Genomic DNA, 19676 nt, shown 5'->3' with positions numbered 1-19676 from the left:
TGGCGCACGGTAGATTTCAGGTGAAAAGATAACGCGAAAGATTTTAGCGTGCAATATTGTATTCTGTATAAAGACGGGGCGTTTCATGAGAAGTCGGCTTCGTGTAAGAATTCGTGGTTTCTTTGACGATATTGTCCGATTGCAAGACTTCTGGCCGCCGACGATGGGCAACGTGTCGTACGAGTATACGCTCTACTTGGTAGCATTGTTGTTCCCTTTTCCTCGTACATGCATCCTTCAGCCCCGAGTCATTGTTCCTCAACATAGAAGAAGACTTCTAAGTCGGGATTATCTCACCTTTCAGGAGAACGTACTGGATAGAACGTTCTCTCTTCTTCTATATATACTTCTATAAATCCTACACATTATTTTTGTATTCGCACGGAAATTCTATTTACCGAAGACGAAACGATTGTTGTTGAAAGAGAGGGAGGAAGAGAGAGAGAGAGAGGGAGAGAGAAAGAGATTGCACTACAGGAACCGATTAAAACGAAATACGATACGCGTCGTTATTTAAAATAGTAGATAAACGATCGTTTCGTTTTCGTGTTGGCATGCGTACGCACGTGCACCGCACGACTAGCCATCCCTTTAATTATCCCCTTCTTCGTCATCGCACCACCGGCGTCATTCGACATTTTGCCACCCTCACGGGCTGTCTTTTGTGTTCGGCAATATTGCAATCATAAATCCAAAAAGAAACAATGGAAAAAAAATAAAAAGAGAGAGCATATGTTAGAGTATATAAGAAACGAGTAATGTATAAAACGAGACGAGAAAAGAAATGCAAGAATAAAAGAAACAAATTGAAAATTACATTGCACCAAATATTAGCTATCGGCCGATCCTGACCGTGTCTCACACGCTTTGTTGGCCCTTTTTTCTGTCTTTCTCTATTTTTGTCTTTTCTTTCTCTGTTTCTTCTTGCCTTACGTTCAATTGATGATTCTCTTATTTTATACCACCTGTGACCAAATCCAAACTATGATAATCCGCAGGGCGAGTCAAACGAAACGAGGATAGCCGTGGCGAATCAGCGTGCGCACGCTCTACTCAAGTAAAATGCGTCACTCTGCCCACGTACCCGTCTCCTCCGAGCCCTAAATAGTCAAACAATAAATGAATATATATATATATATACATATACGTATATATATACACACACATATATATATAATATGTATATCAGCTCCAAAATATTGTACGCTCACACGCCCACGACCCTTTCTTCTGCCTTCTCGTCGTCGGTCGGACACCGCCAACCCGTCAACCCAACTCGATCCACCTGTTTGTGCTACAACGAAATCATCGAGCCTTCCGGTTACATCGATTTATATATTACGTGTGTCTTATATCTCGTGTACTTAGTGCAATCTCCTATTATTATACACGTCGTTTAGTTCTTACACCCCTTGTAACCGTGTTATCTTTTTTACCGCTCTTCTTGTTGTGTCCAGCTCGTTTTTTTACTCTGGTTTCACCGATATGATTATACCGTATGTAGTATATTATACATATACATACGTATATATCTATATACACGCGCTTATATTAACGTCTAATCTTTTTGGAATCTTATTTGTCGGATGAAACCCCGCAGTATCGTCGCCGCGTTCGTCGTTGTCGTGACGACTATGCACGAGTTTTGTTTCTTTCTTATCGCTGCTGTATTCCTTTCGATTCGATTGAATATTCAATCTGGCACTTCTCGCGTTCGATCAAAGAATCCGCGGTATCGTCTAGATTACTGCATCGATTCTGCCAATCGGGCAGAATTTAAATCAGAATGGAAATCGGCCGCAGCAGCGATCGGGCTCAAGTACGAAGTAGTACGAATCAACGATGACGACGAACGACGAGGCGAGAGAATAAAAAGCGCAGAATAATCGAAGTTAAACGAGGTCGACGATTACATGATCTTGATACACGCTTAAGTTTGAGTTACGATCTTCCGTTTGTTTGTTTTTTTGGTACGCAGGGCGAATCGAACGAGACGAGGATAAAGGTGGCCAACGAGCGAGCCCATCAGCTACTCAAGTAAGGCCACTCTCGACCACTTGCACCCCGTCGGCCACCAACAGCAACAAATACTACCATCACCACTATCACAACCACAACTACACTATTACTGACAACAACAACAACAACAACAGTAACACTAGCAACTACAACAAAAGACCAGGGCTATCAGCTACAGATACACACGATCAGTTGTTACTCTCAGTTAATCGTGTTCATGTACTTGCAATTTATTTATTACGATTTTCTTATATCTCGAATCACCGTGAAACTTTATTACAGACGAGTTGACAAATAGACGATCGAAAGAACGAAATGCAACTTCTATATCACATATGTTCTTTTTTCCGTCCTACGTTCGAATCTTTTACGTTCTTCGTTCTGTTCGATTTATAGTGTATATTTGTAGACAGTGAACGCGTACGTTATAAAAAACGCCCAAGAGAGAATCGTTCTCATCGGTTTTCGTACGTATTTACTCGCAGTTAGTCTATTTATTGTTGTTCGTGCAACGCGTCGAAAGACTTATTGCGTTCTGGGAAATAAATTGTACCATCTTACCCTGTTGTGCACTTTATTTTCGGCGAACGTTAGAAGTAAATTCTATTTGAATATATTACTTGTATCTTTATTGCCGTCGTTAGTATATCATCCAAGTAGCTCCATTCTCTAGCGACTATACCTTTTTTTTTTATTGTGAATCTTTGATTCCTCCTTTCGGTCAACTATCTTCGAATGGTCCTTCAGCGAATCTGCTCGGGCGTACTTACGAACATCATCTTTAACCCTTAAGAGAGCAAATTTTCATCTTTAAGACATAGAAATATTTAGGAGGAAAGTAGAAGAGAAAAAAAAAAGTTAGTTTATTTACGAATAATGTTTACATGTAACGAAGATGTCGACGCAACGTCGTCAAGTCAATTCAGTGATCCGATAGAGTTTTTTAAAAGACGAGCCAGATGTTTACAAGGAAAATGATAAGAAAGGGAGAAAGTAGAGAGCAAATGATGAAAAAGAGGATACAAAAGTCTAAAGATTTTTTCGTCTTAATTGCACGTTTATCCAAGTTCTTCCTCTCGTGATATAGCGTTTACACTTTTAACGATTTATCTAAAAAGTTTCTAAAATAAGAAGAGTTATTAACAGAGAAAATACAAAAATAAGAATACAGAATACAACAAATACTAGAGATCCATTAGTTAAAAAAAAAAAAAAAAAAGAAATAACGAATCGCAAGTATCGCGCGCCTGTTTAAGGGTTAAAGATTACCCACAGTTAACGAAAATAAAAGCATATACACAGGAAACGACAATGTCAGTTGGACGGGAGCGCACACACGCTGTAGTTCTCTGCATCGTTACACACACACACACACGCGCAAAATCCAAACGACCCTGTATACATACATACACATATATAGATACACATACATGTAGCCATGTTCAGGTATACAGAGAAAAATCTGCAATACAGCCACATACAGCGAACAATACAAAAGAGAAAAGGGAGAGTAGTATAGATCACACAGCGTGTGGGAGTGCACATGTGAACGATACATACGCACAGCGAGCCCTCTTTAGGTAATACATACCATGTAATTTGTTATCACGATTAGCGTTACGACCAAAATATCCGTGTACAGTAGATCGATACGTAGATAGACATCAGAGATGCGTGTGTATGTGTGTATGTGTGTGTGTGTGTGTGTGTGTGTCAGAGCACACGCGCGTGTCGCGCGGTAATTCCAAGCAGTAGTAGGTCGTAGCAAGCGTGCTAGCCGAGGAGCAGCCTCGAGACATATATGTATGATGTACGAGATTACCATGTTTGAAAACGCGAATGTATATCGAATGGATCAAGGGAGCTTACCCGTAAATGGCAAATAATATTAGGTTCCTCCCGAAAGTGGTCGTTACTCGCTTACCTTTTTCTCGATACATACGCTCTACGTCGAACATCGTGCGATCAACGAAATATCTCGCTTCCCGAGAGAACACGAGAAACCGGAGGGGATCACGACAGACGGGGCGAGGTAAAAAACGGAGGAGGACGTTTAGCGCGGCAGCAAGTCGATGTTTACGAAGAAGAAAAGGGAGAGGAGAGAGCGTAGTGGTTCCTCCCGTGTGTAGAGTAGGAGGAAGGGAGGAGAAAAATATAAGAGCAAAATAATGGGAAAGGTACGAGAGTGAGGGAGAGGTGGAGATAAAAATGGAAGAAGAATTTGATAAACCAATGCAACGAAGTGGATGTCGTAGCGAAAAAGTCTGGAAGAAAGAAAGAGGGAAACGGAATGAGAAAGCGAGAGGGGAGAAAAGAAAGGAAGGAGGTGTTAAATGTGTAGATAGAATTTTGTTCATCGTTTTATCTGTCGACTCACCATAGAGCGTAGATCGATTCCGTTTCTTGCGGTCCCGCGCACGCTCAACGCGCCGGGTTTGTCACTGTAAGGTTTAACTCCAAGTGAAAGAAATCACGAATGCGATAGAGAGAGCAAGAAGAATACGACAAAAGATTTAAACAAAGATTGTACATTATTATATTTACACGAAGCGAAGTACCTCTACTTTGTACTATAGCGAGCGAAAGAACGAATGAACGAATAATCCATTGTACGTCGTGTCATCACGGCGCCCTGGGATTCTCCTGGTTACGTTTCTGTTTCGCGGTCTGCGAGTATCCACATTCCAGCATTTATCTCTTATTCAGAATCTTTATCTTATTGAACCGTGATCGTTGTTTACGCGGAATAAGTTTGCGATCGTTCTGACAATGAGTCGATATCTTTTCTTTCATTTCTCTTTGCTAGAGGACTGCAAATTTGCAAATACGTAGAAGTAGCGTACTACTATATAATAATTTGTAACTTGAAATAGAGATAGACATGACGTGGTTACCGCGGATTAGATCCAACGCTGCAGACAAGGGATGTTTCTCGAAGCAGCTGTCAGCCTTAACAGTATTCGCATCTTTACACTTACCTCTTTAGCTTTAAGAGAATGCATAGAGACAGAGAGAAGAGATGCTGTCAGCGCTGACGTGATCCCTCAAATCAGTAGCATCAAAATTAGTCCGTAGAAAAGAGAGAGCGAGCGAGAGAGAGAGAGAGAGAGAGAGAGAGAAGGTGAACAAACAATAAGTATGAGGAGATTTTGTCGCGTAGAGATTTTTTTATGTAGACCACATTTGGCAAAGAGAAAAAGAAAATACGTGTACACCGCATTTAGCATATCGTCGATAAGCATGAAATGATTTCGATACACGTATTACTTATTATACATTCATGTAAACTTTATTTTGGATTTAACGAATTAACCATATATATATATATATAACGATATTGTATAAACATTGTAAAGGGTATCGCCGTCGAGTCGCGCGTTGTATTAAGAATGGAGCACAAAAAGAAGGAAGGGGATATATTACGAGTAATTCCTTTCGATTTCGCTTGTTTGTTTACTTTTCTCATTAACGTAGTAATGCAGTTATGATCGGTGGCTTGCAAAAATTCTTGGACGCTTCGCCGGACGAACGTACTAAGAGGAATAAAAGAGAGAATGTTAAGGGAAATTTGGTGAACGAAGGAACAGAGCAAATGGATGTATGAGAGGGAGAGAGAGGAAGTAATATTAGAGAGCAAGTGTGTGATATTTGATGATGATAATGATTATGATTGTTACTCGAGATCGTTAGGCCTATCGTAATTATTTACTTTGTCAGAGGAAAGATATACGAACGATTATAAATAGGTATAAATATATATATATATATATAGATTATATATATATATATATATAAATATAAATACGATACAAACATATTACATGCATATATTTACGGAACGAGCGCGGTGAGCCCCCTTCTTATGTAGACCTCTAAAATAGAGAAAAAAGAAACGAAAAAACGAGAGGAAAAAGAGAGCGAAAGAATCTACTTTATTTGCGAGCGGATAATGTTGTTATATTATCATAAATATTATATATATATTATACAATACGGAATCGAGCAATATTGTATTGTTACTTCGTCGTTAACATTTATCACCGCCTATTCGAAGAATTATATTATGTACCTATTTTACAAAATAATCCCTCGTATCTGAAACGAGTAACTCATATCGAACCTGTTATAGGTCTATGTGGTACGCGTAATTTTAAATATTCACAGAATTGTATAGAACACGCAGATTTAAGTAGATAGACGCGTAGATAGGTCAAAATAGACGAAGTAGCCTGCGGAAAAGGGAAATGGTTTACGGTGTGAATGAGAGATCGAGTGAACGAGATGAAATTATAAACCGATTAATTGAACAGCAGTCTTCTTATAAAATGGAAAACTGTGAGAGCAGCGACCACAAAACAAAAAAAAAAAAAAAAAAAGAAGAAGAGACGGAGAGAGGCGAAAGCTCGCGAAAGATCGTGTGCAACCGATTCGAAGATTCGCTGTTGATGCATTGTTCTATTTGGTTGACGTATTCGTAAAGTTTACGGTGGTTGCGTGCAATTTTTCTCGAGTCGATCTTTAAGAAAGGAGAAGTTTCGTGCGAAACTCGTCGTTCGAAATTTATCTTTCGACTGTCTCCTGACGAAGTTATTGCGGTATAGAGCGGTATTGTAAAGCGAGACAATGAGAACTGCGTGCACCGACGTCTAACGTTTGCAATAACAAGAGTACGATCGCGATTATTAACACAAATTGGGACCACCGTGCAAAAGTGCAAGGTGCCGAGATGAAAACGACTACGGCGCGACGAGTACCACAAAGCTCGACGCTGTTAATTTCTTTTGTTTTTCGACTACGACGAACGTCGAACACCTCGTCGTTGCCGGCCGCTTTCCGATTCTTCGAAGCGACGATAAAAACGAGACGAGAAATCGCGAATATTCAGTAGAGTAAACCACGAAGCCTGACAAAGAAGTTAGAACAAACGTAAAAAAGAAAAAATACTGAAAAATAATGAAAAAAAAAAAGAAAAAACATAAGGATGGCGAAAGATAGAGGGAAAGTACGCGAACATTGTAAAGTATTTGGTAAACAGACAAATTGATGAAAAAATCAGCTTTTCTCTTTTTAGTACTGATGTATTGTCGCTAGATGTATTACAGAAACGTAAGAAGTATTCTTCGGCAGTACTATTATAACAAATGCCTATGTATTTTACTTCTCGGCAAATAAACCATCAAGTATTGTATGACTGCTGTTTCTTCTACCTTGGATTCTCATCTTCAGTGACACTGCCAGGTATCGTTTTTCTATTCTCTATTCTTTTCTACTTATATTTACATTTTTACATCCAACTCGCTTCCAATCATGATCATTACTGATTACTACGGCAACAGTTTACAGAGAATCAGTTGAAGAATCGAGTTATCTACGTTGGACGGATTTAGAAACGGGAGTAGATCGATTCCAAGACGCGTAATCTCCTCTTAGAAACTCCCTATGCCGCGAGAACGTGGCGCGAGCTTTTCTTCGAGCTGAAGCAGAAAATGTTCGAGCATCCTTACGAACTTCGACGAGAGATTCGCGAGAAGAAGAGCTGGGGCTTTGCTCGACTGGACGATTGCAAATGCTGCATTGGCGTTGTTCTCGCGGTAATGCCTTTGTTTCACAAATTCTCTCTGAATTTCTGCTCCATTTGATCGGATTTGGCGAAGAAAATGGAGGTAGAGGCGGAGGCGGAGGTGGAGGTGGAGGTGGAGGAGGAAGAGAAAGAGGTGGAGGTGGAAGTGGAGGAAGAAGTGAAAGAGGTGGAGATGATGGAAGAGGAGGAACAGACAATTGTATCGGATGTGGTTGAAAAATTGGTCTTGTGTGGAGCTCGAAATCTGCCAGTAAACGATAAGAAGGAGGAACATTTTTGCTTCGTATCCTAGCTAGAATATTGCTTCTTCTGATTTCCAGTTTCATCCGACTTTTGGGACTATAAAGTTTTGTCGATCCATTTCGAGCTCTAATGGCCTCTCTTCTAGCCAGAGTGTGCTGAAGAGTACCACGGAATCTATTGTAAACGTCCGTTGAACTTAGCCTTGTACGAACTTCGCTTCTTGAACAATCGTATCTCAAATTGCTACTCGAAATATCTGCTCCTCCGCTTTCCCTATGCTGAGTGCCTCTATCAATACGTTCCCAGATTTGACCAAATTTTTCTAATACTTTTATGCGTCTGCCAGAGTTCTGATTTGTAATTACGTTTTGTATCGATGGTACATTAACTTTTGTTATATTGGAGGACTTTGAAGGCACGATTTCGGAAAGAAGTTGATCTTCCTCTTTGTCTTCTACATCAAGATTTAGTACAAAAGGAGGTGGAGGTGGCGGCGGCGGCGGCGGTAAATTCGTCGAGGAATCGTCCGATAATAATGAAAAAACAGAGAGATGATCTTTTTTCATAACAATCTCAGATCTCGTTTTATGTTCTGACAAAAGTCTCGTTTCTTCTTCCGGTTGCTCATCTTCTTCCTCGCCGATTTCTCTCGACCGTTGCGCGCTTCGTTTCTTTCCTCGAGAATCGTTAGAAAAGAAAGTAGGTCTAATAGTAGGTAGGCTTTTCGATTTAACGGAGGAGATTTTCGAACGAATCTTCGTTAAAACTTTCATGCTTCCCTTCCTGTTTTTACGACGCTGAGAACTCGTTTCCTCCTCGTCCCAACTTTTCGAGAACGTAGAGACTAACTTTAGTTTCGATCGTTTTCTCTGAGGACGCATTCGCTCGCTTCTTCGCTCGTTTCCAGGTAAATCTTCCGGCTTGAAGAATATCCAGACGTGGTAACGAGTCTTCTGAGGTCCTATGTACAGCTCGTTGCTATAGGCTGTTTGCAATAATCGAGACACGTACGACAAAATTACCTGAAAACCAAAAATGAACTTTATTCTCGAAAGACTTTTCACCGTGTTTTTATATGAATTCCTAATTTTATTCTTTTTACACGTACCTGATATAGGGATAAAAGAGCAAGATATCCTGTCAAGTACGTTTTGATAACTTCACCTCGACTTATAATCTTCGATCTGCACCCATTAGTGGAGATGGTTAAATGTTTAGGATCGTAGTTGTAGACGGCACTGGGGCTGAGAATATCGTGATGAACACAAGGTTTCGGAATGTCATTGGAACAACAGGAGAAAGGTACATCCACGGGCGTGGAAGTTTCTTCTTCTCGCTCTTCTGGTACTGATCTTTATCACACAATCAATGCATTCAAGCATTAAGATAGATTAAGAGAACTTACTAAAAATGCTAATACCTCCTTTTGAAACAGACAAAAGTAAATGGGTAAAGCTGAGATTAAACGGGATTATCTACGTTCTCTTAAAATCGTTCGACAATCATCATATTTTAAGGAACATTCTGAAAAAATATTTAGGAGCCACATGGTAAACACATTTATAGGTGCCGAGTGAAGCGCTATGTTCGTATTTATTCTGTAAATATAAAGCAAGAAAAAATTCTTCAAGACCACTATAATTATCGATAATTAAACGTAGTTGCTATTTAGAAACTAGTATTAAAGTGCAATTTCCTCAATTCACGATGTAATTTCGTAGTTCATTTTCTCAGAAAGTTCCTCGATTATCCTTTTAACCATTTTTCATATTTATTGCTAACACTTTGTTTCCTTTTCTACACTGGCGTGCACGATGGTCACTAACCATTTAATTCTTGTTATTAACAATAATAAATGGTAATTGGTTCGATTATACCCACTGCCCTTCCAGTCGAGGACCGTTCTCCATATCCTCGGGTCCCTCCATCGACAGTTTCAGCCACGGAATTCGAAACCAATCTTCGTAACTATTATCCCCGCAACATTCGAGTTCGGTTTGAAGAGCGTCCACCCTCGCCTTCACAGCGACGTCAATTCCATATTTCTCCATGGCTTCTATCAAGCCATCGCGGCTTTTTTGCTGAAATCCGCTCAACAGAATCAAGTAAGTGGCATTTAGAATAGCTACCAAGAATCCTGACAGCAGACAGGCAATCACGTGGAAGAATAGAAGCCGATTCACATCGTGAGGATCTACGTTGTCGTCTACTTTGTGTTGATCCTCTAAATCGTTTCTAGCTGGTTCTAGTTTCAGGTAGAGCCAGCACTTAATTCCCAGGATATAGGCAGGGGAACAGCAAACGCCAGCAGACACGATGATCGCGGTCCACACGTGACCGTCACCTGCTCGTCGTGATCCGCTCGTTAATCCACACAATAAAAAAAAAAAAGCGAATTCTAAAAAATTCGTCGTATGACCATCACCGAGAAATGGGAGAATTTTTTAGCGCTAGTCGTGCCTGACGATAGTAAAATATTATTATGTGACTCTGCTGCAAAATGTCATTTTCCATTCTTAATAAGTTATTTTAGTTTCACGAGTTATTCTTGTTGCGATATTTCATGCATAATTCTCCGAACGTTCAGAGTCGTTTTATATGTTGAAATAATGGTAATATCAAAATTGCAGCAGTGTCAATATAGACACTAGCGTTCATAAGTGACGAGAAAATCGCCCGTTTGAAACACTATCTTTAATAAAACAGATCTGTAATTAATATACGTGATAATATCTGTGAAATATAAATAGTATGATTTAGACGCCGTTAACAAGTTTATTTTGCAATTACGATATCCACGATTTTGCAATTATGGCTATCCCAAATATGCTAAATCTTCCCTGATTTATTGACGATAGAGTACATTTCAGTGTACAGCAGAACTCCATTTATCTAAATTATGTTTCAGTTAATTTCTGTTCAACCGAAGCCCAGCTGATTAAATCTTCTTATCTGGACATCAACTCTGGCTATGTGAACGAAAAATAATAGATAGTAGGAAGAATTAATATACTTCAATTACGTGTTTATCACGATGAGTTCAGATAAATGAAATTCTGTGTATCATTAATACGATCACTAATTCCATAGATAAACGCTCGATACCTGATTAAATTGGAAAAAGATTCGATAGATTTAAGGCCGTATTTTAGAAAACTGTTACGAAATACAATCAGAAAATCTCCGGAAATCAGAGGATGAAACGAATCAGAATTAAAGGCAGTTCTTCCACAAACGACTGTTATCGATTGTTGTAAATGGTTTTCGTACGTGGACTAACCAGGGGTGATAAGATTCAGGTAATCGGCAAAGCCTCTTTCGAATCGTACGGCCCAGAAAATGGCCAGAATGACGGTTAAAAGGCCAGCCAGGTTCATGGAGAAAACAATACAGTAGAGTACTTTCACGGAGGGCCAGCAATAAACGGCATTTACTAAGCCCATGTATCGTTCGCTTTGTGGTGGATAATCTTCATTGGTATCGAAGAGCCAGTCATCGTAAATAGTTTTGTGTGATTTCCCTAATTATCTCCTCTAAAGGGTTACAATACAAAATAGCTTTATTGCCAAGATATTGAAACCTGAAGTGCCATGCGATAATGCTATTTCTTTCGGTGCTATCTTTGCACTGCAAGTTTCATATAGATTGTTAATAATTTCAAGATATATTCGATTAAAAATTTGACACACGTCACATCATTTTATCTGTTGCAAGCTATCATGAAAATTCATAGCAGCGCATCTTTCTTAAATTAAGGAACTAATGAAATTGAACAAGCGGAATTAAATCGGACGAAGAGTAGAAAAATCATTGTTTGCAGCTGTCGCAATTAACGATATTACGACGGTATTATTACAGAACGATAATACTAAACCAAAGGTCGTATGGGATGAAACTTCGCCTATAATAGTTATAAAGGCTTAAATGAGGCTTATAAAGGCTCAAATATTTTAGACAATGAATCATTTTGTTTTTTCGAGTATTAGAATTAGTCAACGTTAGATATGACAAATAGTGAAATATTAGAAAGATTATTTATTTATTTACTTATAACACTTTTTTCTCATGATAATATTGATCTATATCAACACTGTAATATAGATAAGATTATTAGTAATAACCATAGATGTTACGGTAATAAAAATACAGAGATTATAGTAAAGTAATAAAATTAGATATTACTATAGTGATTGTAATCAATAAGTGAATAAGTAAAAATATACATATATATATGTATGCTATCTTAGAATTTATAATATTCCTTAATACATGTGCACAGAACGATAATACGATAATATGGTAATAACAACTGATTCTCGGGTTGGCCTCGTTAAAAACTATAAAAAACAGTAACAACGACGGCAAGGATCGCGATAAACGCTATCAGCTCGCCATAAATGCCGTATCAATCGGCTATAATATAGAAAACGAGTGCCGCATGTGTTCCACATTCACACATCCTCATCTTATTTACCCTATATATATATCATATATTTTTTCTCTCAATTAACAATGTCCTCCGTCGCTTTCTCTTTTGCCTCGAATTTCTATGCATCGTCAAATTATCAACAATTCAAATCAATGAACAGCGAAACTCGTGGACTCGAATATATTTGTCTGAATGAGGTAAAATCATTGTATATAGAGAGAATTATGCTCTATTATAGTCGAACCGAATCCCCGTTCGATTTATTCATAAAACAATATTATACCATACAGGTAGATCTGTTCTCTCATTATCCTTTATACTACAAGACTTAACGGCTAACGTCCTAAAAATGCATTGGCACTTTCGTATGAGAAAAACTATCATCACGAATCCATACGACACGTTATACATAGCACAATTACCAATGAAAAAATATTGATATATTTGCACGATACGCGCTATCAAATCGTGCAAGATAAACACCCTGAATCATCTGCAACTGCGTCGCTTTAGCATTTCATTGCCCCGTAACAAACTGATCTTCCATTATCTCGCTCTAGATACTGCATTTCTTCTTTTTTTTTTTTTTTTAATCCTCTCCTTTTTAATCCCCACGAAATCCGATCAACTCGATTGCGGAGTCGGCTTGTATTCGGATTAAACACGACTGCTTAAACGAGATTCCGATTCAGTAGACTTCCAAATAGGTCCGGTTCCACTTGAAGCAAACCACTAGCCGACATACTCGTATCATAATCAAAATTATCGAATGGCATCATCGGTGAGGATGGCGACGACTCGATTGATCCTCCTCCAGTTATAAATGTATTGTTGGATAGTTGCTTTCTCGCAGCGGGGCTCAGCTGGTCGAAGGATACGCTAGACCCTCTGGAATCCGGACATTGAGGCACCATTTGGTGGTTCTCCAGGTTCACAGACAGTGGAGACATCAGGCTTTTAGGGTATATGGACGGCACGTTCCGCGAGTCCATTAGGTTTTCCTAAATAATTTATACCAATCATTATGCTTCGTTCACAGATTTCTAGAGTATGATGGGTGTGTGGTTAAATATCGCGTGACTCTTGATATTTTAATCAACCCTCCGCGAGGGTAATATACTGTAACACGTTACGTAACTGATAGGATGAAGTCAGTATACTAACCAGATAGCTATAATTATATACTTTTATAAGGAATGGAAACTTTGAGATAAGAAATAATGCAATTACTGCAGTTTATTTTTAATGTCTTTTAACTAAAATTTTGTGATTAAACGATAAATATTAATGGACAAAGTGCGGGCTTTTATGCACTTAAGAACGATTTCAAAAACGGGAAAATGCACGTAATAAACTATATATAGCGAAGATTATATCGTGTTCTTAAAAATATAAATTTGGGTAAAAATTCGCAGTTTATTCAGAATAAAGATATGAGGCTAACATATGAATCAACACGAGTCCTGACTTCATCTTACTGATTCAACGTCAAATATTCTCTTTTTATTTATTCTGAAAATAAACCTCAGCCCTCCAAATATGAGCATGTCTCCACAATGTTGTATGTTTTTCAACGCGTCACGGTCTCGAAAGCGTGTTGCTGCGTTTCGTATGAAAGACTAGGAAATTGGGAAACATTTCTAACTACGAAAGAAGTCAAATAGAAAATGTTACTTCTGTACTTGTTACTTGCATTCACACGATCGTTTCAAAGTTTTAAAATACACACAGATTCGTCAGCTTTGGTACAGATCCTGATCTAAACAACACATTTCTAATCGACTGGCATCTTTTTTAAATTGTAAAAACAATGATTGATATATTGATAAATGAAATGTGAAACGCATAAATTTTTCTCATAAATTCCAAGAAATTTCATACGCGACGAAATCATATTTTATCATGTATGTTAAACGTTATTCGCATTTTCAAATTACGCAAAGAAATCGATGCAATATCTTTGAAAATAATCTCGTCACTACCGACAGATGTAAAAAAAGGTTCAATAATCAGCATTATCGGTAATGATCGATTGTTTCTTCGATGTTGTTCATGATACATCGTTTAAAAGCAAAAGAATCGTTCGTTGAAACGTCGCTTGGTATACTTAGCACGTGGACGTAGCATTAATATCAAGACTACGATGGAAGGCGATTGGAGCGGAAGGATGAGAAAGGAGGAAACGAAACGCAGCAGTTCAGATGATTCGATGTTCAATGTTCAATGTATTTGGACAATCTTCAATCAACAATTTTATATACTTTGAAGTAGAATACATAACGTGACGTTAAACAGCGACACGGTTAAACGAACTACGGCCGAGCGAAGTTACATCTCTCGTCTCGCCTAACAGATCCCCCGTGTATCCTTCGAAGACACGGGAGACGCGCGCGTGCTCTGTACTCTATCAACATCGTCCTGAATATTTTGTACTTTCGTCATCTCGACTCTCTAAATATTCTCCCTCTTTATCTTTCTCTCTTAAGACCCCTCGATCACTCGATCTTCCTTTCTGCCTTTCTCTCTCTCTCTCTCTCACTCTCTCGGCGATCATATTTGCGAGTACCGAATCGAGTATCGCGATAATAACTTTCCTAGGAAACTTGTAAATCCATCGTTGTCTGCATCGCGGGAAAAATTACACGAAGTTCGGAAGCATCGTCTGGTGAACTGCCAACTAACTCTTCGCGTTAATCCTTTATCGGTTGATCGGCTCAGCCTCGGAAAATATCGCGTCTAACTGTCTCAGACTGTCGCGAAACGCTGTCGAGAGTTAAAAAAAAAAAAAAAAAAGAAAGATAAAAAGAATCGATCGACGATCAAACGTAGGGAACGTTCGTAAGATCGGTGGACGGTCGACCCATCGCGACGCGATGTTTCGTTGATGTTCATGTACTGGAACTAACTCGGCAATGATAGCTGAGACGCTGAGAACGCGGCTCACGACCTATGAAAGACCCAATGTTCCAGGCAGAAGACATATCGTAAAACGATCGCGAGTTCGAACAGTCGCCTGCTTCACGTGCTCGCTATGCTTTTGGAGGACTTCGGTTTCGCGAAACAAACGTATCCCGCACTCACGTCGCAGCCGGATACCAGGAGATTCATTAGCACGCTGTTGCACGCCGGATTCCGCTGAGAGACCTGACTGATCGCGTCGCCGTTTTCTACGCCGCTTCGACGACACCTTCCTTCGTTCGTTTCGACTTTTCTTCCTCCGCCATCGTTAACTCCACCTCCGCCACCACTGTCTCCTTCGCCATCCTCCGCATTCAGATTCCCTTCTAATCGATTAACGCTCTGTCGACCTTTTACCGTACTGTCGTACGATTCGTTCGCGAAATTATTCCGCAGAACGTTCTGTTGAGACACCAGGCGACGCAACAGTTGACTGTTGCCCAAGTTCGACGATTTTCTCGAAGACGGCTGCTGCTTTGTTAACAGGTGATCCTCTAGACTAAGGTGATCGCTACATTTCGCGGATTCGTCACATCTGATGCGCTTATTGTCGTTCCCTGCGTCTACGGAGGCAGTGTGAATACGCTTCGTTGGTCTGTCCATTTTGGAGGACCAATGGCAGTTATCTAGATTTATATCTGAGACAGGATAATAATAATCAATCTCTCGACGAAGCCTTAAGTCATCCAGATAGAAAACACTTAATAGTTTCATATACTTGTTATTGGTAGAGTTGTACTAGTAGATAGAAGAAGGGACTTACTCTTCCTAGGGATCTGACCGAGAACTTGTACTGGATTCACCAAACCTCCTCCATGGTCGTTGTATTTTCTGGAGACGACCTGATCCATTTTCAATAATTGCGCTAAACTAGAATCTGTCGTTCGTTGCTCCTTTTCCGTTAACGTCCTGTAAGCAATACATAAAGATTCACGGTTCTCGTGCTGGTTCTCGTAATTATAATTTTCGTGCCGTCATTTCGTACCATTTTAGACAACTTTTGTGATCTGTCGTCTGTGGCGGACTCCACATAACCATATCATTGCTTATAAGCAGATCCAGAGCCTCATCCTGATCCGACATTGGGATATAAGGTGCTCTAAATTCCAACTCGTCGTCGCCTATACTATCGTTCAGGCCTAACATTAACATCTCGTCCTCCGATAAACCGTCCGCACCGCTACCCCCTGTCGGGCTACCCAACGAATCTATACTTCGTTCTGGACTCTGAAATATAATACACAACGGGATTAAGCAATTTTTTACTACAATTACGATATTTAGAAGTACTTGGAAATATTTGGCAACACTTGGAAACACTTGGAAACGTTGTATGGAAATACTTGGAAATACTTGAAAATATTTACGAATACTTGGAAATATTTGCAAGTGGTTGAAAATATTTGGGAATATTCATAGTATATTTGAGAAGATCTGAGAATATTTGTGTAATGTCTGCAAGTGTGTGAAGGAATCGAGAAAATCGGCTCACTTGACGGTACTTGGAGAGCGGCGGTGAAACCGCGCTGGGATCGATGCTACATGGACTGCTCGGTGAATCTCCGTACATGAACGGATCGCTATCGGCCAGAGACTCCCCTAGATCCTTGCTCCTCGAGGTGTCTCCCAACTCGGCATCTTTGAGAGAGTCAGTGAAATCTGTGGAGCGTAATTCAGGTGCTAGGGTTCCATCGGGGCTCAGTAAGGGACAATAGTTGTCGCTGCCAAGAATAAACTCGTCGAGCATGTCCGTAAGGAAAGGCGTGTCTTCGAGGGGGACGCATACGTCGCCAGGTGTAGGCGCCAGATGTGTTAGATCCTCCGGTTCGTCCTTCAGCACTGTAACATTCCATAGATGAAATTCAAATACCTTCAAGGGTACACCGACCGTTGTTTACTTCCGTATTATAACAAATATGGGTTATTCTAAGCGAAAATTGAAGGGAACATACACAATAAGACGTATCTTCTGTATTTTACAAAAAAAGCAATTTTTAAGTTAAGTTTATGTATTGTCATCAATTGCATATTATCTAATCCGTCGTTTCAATTGCTTTCAGAATTAAACGTGCTCGTGTCTATTCTTCTGTATATCTGTCTACGTACCTATCTATCTATTCTTGAACATTGAAGAAAAATTGATTGTCGAACGTCATATAACGTTAGCTACTTTGTTGCTTTTAAGAGAGAAACTTCTTACATTTATTATCTAATTCTAAAAGATAATATATCTCTTTACACAGCAAATCGTTTTTCTCTTCGACTAAGTAATATTGAAATCTTAGTCACTATATAAAAGTGGAAAAATTAACAAATATAATCTTATCATGCTGTTTCCATGTGTTCGTCATTTGATCCTAAATGTTCGCAATATCGTATCTCGTGTGATAGGCAAGATTTACTGTCTACCTACGAAGTTTTTCTTGTATAACGAGTACTTCTCCCTCACCTAATTATTATTTTCTCTCTCTCTCTCTCTCTCTCTCTCTCTCTCTCTTTCTCTTTTCATACTCTTCATCGTTATCGACCGAAGTCGCGTGTTACGACATTTATCTCTCGATTATTGCGCGAATAGCAACGAGTTTAAAGAGATAGGCAAACGAGTGAAACGTAAAGATACAAGACGAGGAAAAACAAGACTCGTTGCGAAACAATACGAAGGAAGAGATGAATGACACCCACTCGTAAGGCCTGGATGATCCTCGCTGAAAGTCAAGAAGCCTTTGTTCATGTCCTCGGTACGAGGAGCGAAGATACTCGCTGTCGCTGTCTGTGGCGGTGGTCTGCAGGTGATCTGGTCTTGCTGTTGTTGTTGTTGTTGTTGCGTCGCAATAGAAGCGAACAGGTGTCTAGTAACGACGTGTGGCCTGTCCTGACGAACCGTTGTCTCCGGATCGTATTCCACCGCGGGTTTGCCCTAGAAGATCATTTCCATCAACGTCAAAATTCTTTTCACTTTCTTTCTCAAAGTGAACACACTCCCCTCTCTACAAAACGTATACTTGAAGAATATAGCGAGGTCGTGAAATTGATCAGTGGCTATCGTTCACAGCTTTGGATGGCCAATGAGTCAATGAGCAATTAACGATCAATTAATACAAGATGTTATCTATTCGCAAGGATAAAGATAATTTCTAGTAACGCGGATAAATCAAATAAAAATCAACTGCAAATCGATCAAAACTAAACCATATTGCTGTTTCATAAGATACGTGCAATTTTATAAAACTCCTTATAGTAACAATTTCTATTGTCTGAAGACCTAATAGAGCGACCCAATAAATGAGCCACTCTGACGCCACATTGATCAACTGTAGAATTAAAAATCAAATAAAAGAGATATCATTCGATCCTCTGTTTCTCTTAAGTTTACCTTGGAATTTACTATTACTTATACGTTATATCTTTGCAATAAATCTACAGAAGTATATCGTTTCTTTTTTTAAAGTTGTACGCTAATCCTACGATAAACCCGAGCAACAAAATAAAGAAACTAAGAAACAAGAAAGTGGCTCATGACAAGTTAGTCGTTCTAAAAGCCTCGTATATTAGAACTCTGCCTGTTTATCACTGCAAGCCTCTTCGACTACCAATCCTACCGAAATTTAACTGTTTTACAGCCTCGCTATATTCTCCTTCCTCGTATCATACCTGGAACACGAACGGAGCGCGGCTAGCAACAGATTGCTGGCGGCACCGTTGCTTCCGTTTTGGCCCGTTGTTCTCCTTCAGCGACTCTTCCAGCGATTCTTTCAAAGCCTGTACACCGACGAACGATTTCTCTGTAGACTGGACCGGTCTCGGGAAGGTGTTATCCTTCCGCGAGCCGTCCTGAAGTTGAACAGGCTCCTTCTTCGCTTTGTTGTCCGCCGCGCGGAAGATCGAACTGGTCACTGTCAACGGTCTCGCGCGATTGGAAGAGCCGGTAGTCGCTGGTTTCGATTTTGTAGCAGGTAACGATAATTGTTGCTGTTTCCCCTCGAGCGCTGTATCCTCGAGCTTCTTGCTGTTCACTTGCACTCGAACACGAAGCTTTGTGGTAGCTTGAAGAGGTGGAAGTTGGACAACGTCGCTCGTGGCAGCCGGTTTCTCCTCCGGCTTCACGGCCTCCTCGCTGTCACGTGCTGCAAGCTGCCGCGCGCTGTACACCTCATCCTCGCGTTCCACGCCGCTGAAAGCAGAAATCCTACCTGGTGGAAACTGCCGCGCCATCGACGATCCTGTTTCTACGTGTGACCGACCACTTTCTCTCTCGATTCATTTAATAAACCTGCGTTTTCTAATAGCTAACTGTCGCACGAAGTCTGAGTGAATTTCGGTTCATACAGCGATATTATGTCTGGCGTTTCTTATTTTCCAAATTTCACCCGGTCAGACTGGCTCGCAAGTTCATATTCTATTCTGAACCGGCGTTCTAAGAGACTTCAACTGATATTACGTAATTAC

The 19676-nt window shown here is 39.9% G+C and overlaps 3 protein-coding genes across 14 annotated transcripts in view; 1 reads left to right on the top strand and 2 right to left on the bottom strand.

The window, feature by feature from the left end:
* LOC117238797 (synaptosomal-associated protein 25) overlaps positions 1–7207 on the top strand; it is a 28768-nt gene extending 21561 nt beyond the window's left edge. For 8 of the 10 annotated variants that reach the window (XM_033503998.1, XM_033503991.1, XM_033503993.1 and 5 more), the window contains one exon: positions 1979–7207. In XM_033503998.1, the coding sequence (XP_033359889.1) occupies positions 1979–2041 (63 nt within the window). In that variant the 3' untranslated portion in view covers positions 2042–7207. Of the gene's footprint in view, positions 1–998 lie in introns of all 10 variants that reach the window. The other 2 variants (XM_033503996.1, XM_033503990.1) reach the window with 1 other exon arrangement.
* Positions 7208–9687: 2480 nt separating this feature from the next.
* On the bottom strand, positions 9688–11851 carry LOC117238768. Its single transcript, XM_033503939.1, has 2 exons — positions 11120–11851; positions 9688–10273 (listed from the first exon to the last, which is right to left on the bottom strand). The coding sequence occupies exons 1-2, from the start codon at positions 11284–11286 to the stop codon at positions 9715–9717; spliced, it is 726 nt and encodes a 241-aa protein (XP_033359830.1). The 5' UTR covers positions 11287–11851; the 3' UTR covers positions 9688–9714.
* Positions 11852–12847: 996 nt separating this feature from the next.
* The window catches only part of LOC117238796 (protein similar-like), a 36944-nt gene continuing 30115 nt past the window's right edge, over positions 12848–19676 (bottom strand). For all 3 annotated transcript variants that reach the window (XM_033503988.1, XM_033503986.1, XM_033503985.1), the window contains exons 8-14: positions 18882–19401; positions 17913–18147; positions 16723–17069; positions 16216–16457; positions 15994–16139; positions 15354–15868; positions 12848–13273 (exon numbers count right to left, since the gene is read on the bottom strand). In XM_033503988.1, coding sequence (XP_033359879.1) covers positions 12944–13273; positions 15354–15868; positions 15994–16139; positions 16216–16457; positions 16723–17069; positions 17913–18147; positions 18882–19401 — 2335 coding nt within the window. In that variant the 3' untranslated portion in view covers positions 12848–12943. The remainder of the gene's footprint in view (positions 13274–15353; positions 15869–15993; positions 16140–16215; positions 16458–16722; positions 17070–17912; positions 18148–18881; positions 19402–19676) is intronic.

The sequence above is a fragment of the Bombus vosnesenskii genome, unplaced genomic scaffold (genome assembly GCF_011952255.1).
Source record: "Bombus vosnesenskii isolate JDL3184/JDL3185 unplaced genomic scaffold, Bvos_JDL3184-5_v1.1 scf7180000013607, whole genome shotgun sequence".
Classification (NCBI taxonomy): Eukaryota; Metazoa; Arthropoda; class Insecta; order Hymenoptera; family Apidae; genus Bombus; species Bombus vosnesenskii.
This window is presented reverse-complemented; position numbering and strand designations above follow the sequence as displayed.